Source organism: Neopelma chrysocephalum, unplaced genomic scaffold (assembly GCF_003984885.1).
Source record: "Neopelma chrysocephalum unplaced genomic scaffold, ASM398488v2 Primary Assembly neopelma1_290, whole genome shotgun sequence".
In the NCBI taxonomy this organism is placed as follows: domain Eukaryota; kingdom Metazoa; phylum Chordata; class Aves; order Passeriformes; family Pipridae; genus Neopelma; species Neopelma chrysocephalum.
In genome coordinates, this window is record NW_020897952.1 from 6541 (window position 1) to 9021 (window position 2481).

Sequence of the window (2481 nt, forward strand, 5' to 3'; positions counted from 1 at the left end):
TCCCAGACTGTCACAAGGTGAGGGTCCCACAGTGACACTGTCACAGTACGGGGGTCCCACTGCATGGGTATCCCACAGTGTCACAAGGTGGGGTCCCACCCTGTGGGGGTCCCACTGTGTTGGGGTCCCACAATGACAATGTAACAGTGGGGGGCTCCCACAGTGTCACAAGGTGGGGGGGTCCCACCTTGTGGGGATCCCACAGTGACACAATGTGGGGGTTCCACTGCGCGGGGGTCCCGCAGTGCCACCTCACAACCTTGCCAACACCAAGCCCCAACCCCACAACGCACCCTCCCCCTCCTCCGCGAAACCCCAAAACACGCCCTTCCCACCCCAAAACCCCTCTAGTCCCCCCCCGCACAAAGCACCTACTTGCTCTGGGGATTCACATTCTGCAACATCCCGACGGCTCCGTGCGCGGCCCGCGGGCCCTCGTCTCCTCTTCCTCCTCCTCCTCCTCCTCCTCCCGCCGTCTCCTCCGACGACCCCCCCACTTTGCCCGGCCAAAGCTCCGCCGCTCGCGGCCCGGTGGGGGCCCCCCCCCGTCAGCGCATCCCCGGCGGGATGAGGACGGGGAGGGGGTCGGGAGGCGAGCCAGGAGCCCCCCCCTTTCCTCTATCTAATTAATTTTCCCTCAGGAGACGATGCCGGGACCCTCCCACGGCCTCAACATCCACGGGCGCGGCGAAAATGGCGGCGAGCGCTGAGGGGATGCAACGGGGGGGTACTGGAGGGGAGAGGGGGGTCCCCTCTTCGGAGCTTCACCGGGAGGCACAAACCCTTCGCGACGCGCTCGATACAACCCTCGGCGAGTCGCTCGGAGCCCGGAGCACCCGCAAGGACCGCAGACGAGGCGCTGAGCCGCGGGGAGGCCGGCGGATGACGGCGGATCGACGGGATCAGCGGCCGCGCTCCATCTTGGCTCGCTGAGGGAGGTGGAGGGGGGGGGAAGGAGGAGGAGGACGAGGAGGCGGCCGCTCGCCGCCGGTGGCCGCAGGCAGGGGTCGCTGCGGAGGCCGGGGAGGGTTTCCCCCCCTCGGAGCTCCTCCGGGGGGATGGAGCCGAGAGAGGTTGGTTGCTTTTTTTTTTTTTGAAGGGGCCGCCCCTCTGCGCGCTCTCTCTCGCTCGCTCTCTCTGCCGCGGCCCGACCAGCTCCGTCCCCTCGTCCACCGCGAAATGGCGCCGCTCGGCCTGCCCCCGCCCGCCCTTATATAGACGCGACCGGCCTCCCCATTGGCCGCCGGCACCGCTGACGTCATGAACCCGCCCCTCCCCGCCCAACCGTAGCCTCATTGGGCGGTGGCACTTCCAACACCGCGCTCTCATTGGCGGACCGGCGCGTCAATCACCCCTACCTCCCCCCGTGCGGCCCCGCCTCCCCGCGCGGCTTTTCCGCCCGGCGCCTTCACTGAGAGCGGGCGGCGCCCTCGGCGCCCATTGGTCGGCGCCGCCGCCCGCCGCTCGCTGGTTGGCCGAGGGGCAGCGCGGTGGGCGGGAGGAAGGGCGGCGGTTGGCGCTGAGGGGAGGGGGGGGAAAGAACTGCCGCCATCTTGAATGGCGGCGGCGGCCGCGAGTGGGCTGGCGGACAATGAGCGCGGCCCTCCCGGACGGCCTCTCCGCGTCCCCCCTCTCCTCCGCTCCACCGAGCACCATGGGGACCCCCCCATTCCGCCCTCACCCCCCTCGCGGCGCTCGCGAACTCCTTAACATTCGCTTGACCGGCGCACCGCCACCCGCCCCCCCCCCAACGCGCCACGCACCGCGCAGCCCCCGCGCCCCCCGCTCTCCACGGGTTCCCGGAGGGTCGCCAACGCCTCCCTGGTCACACGCGGGACACCACAACCCCCACGGACGCGCCGCTGCCGTGGCCGCCAGCCCGGGTTAAGCCGCGATAAACCTCTCCCCTCCATCCCCCCCCCCCCCCTCACCCCGCAACCCCCCGGGCCCCCTGCCCCCCCCCCCCCCCCCCCCCCCCCCCCCCAACGCCGTGACACAGCACTTGGGGCCGCGCCCGCCGCCGCCGCCCCCGCGCGAACACCCAAACATGGCGCTTTTCGCCCCAAACCGCCGCCCCCGCCGCGCGCACAAAGCCGGGCCCCCCAGCCGTCAATCAAGGCGACCCGCACCTCCCATTGGTTGAAGTGAGGCCTGAGGGGCGGGACATCGCTTGATTGACAGCTCACCGCCCCCACGTGACCTCCCCCGCCCCTCACCGTCGGGGAGGGGGGCAGGGCGAGGCCGCCCCCCCCCCCCCAAAAAAAAAACTTCCCCGAAAATCACTCACCTGAGGGGCCCCCGCGCCTGGCCGCGACCCCCGCGCCCGGCCCCGCTTCATCCGCGCCCCTCCCGCCCCGAAAAGCCCCGTTTTGGGGGCAAAAAAGGTGAAAAAAAACCATCCCGGGGCAGAAAAAGGGAGCCACGCGCTACGTCACCCGCGCCGCGATTGGCCGCCCGCGGTCACGTGCCCCCCCCCCCCGC

At 71.2% G+C, this 2481-nt stretch overlaps 1 protein-coding gene across 1 annotated transcript in view; it reads right to left on the reverse strand.

Moving 5' to 3' along the window:
• The window catches only part of LOC113978119 (bromodomain-containing protein 2-like), an 8456-nt gene extending 6534 nt beyond the window's left edge, over positions 1-1922 (reverse strand). The window contains exon 1 of the mRNA XM_027704823.1: positions 376-1922. Within this exon, the coding sequence (XP_027560624.1) occupies positions 376-404 (29 nt within the window). The 5' untranslated portion in view covers positions 405-1922. The remainder of the gene's footprint in view (positions 1-375) is intronic.
• Positions 1923-2481: the final 559 nt, after the last annotated feature.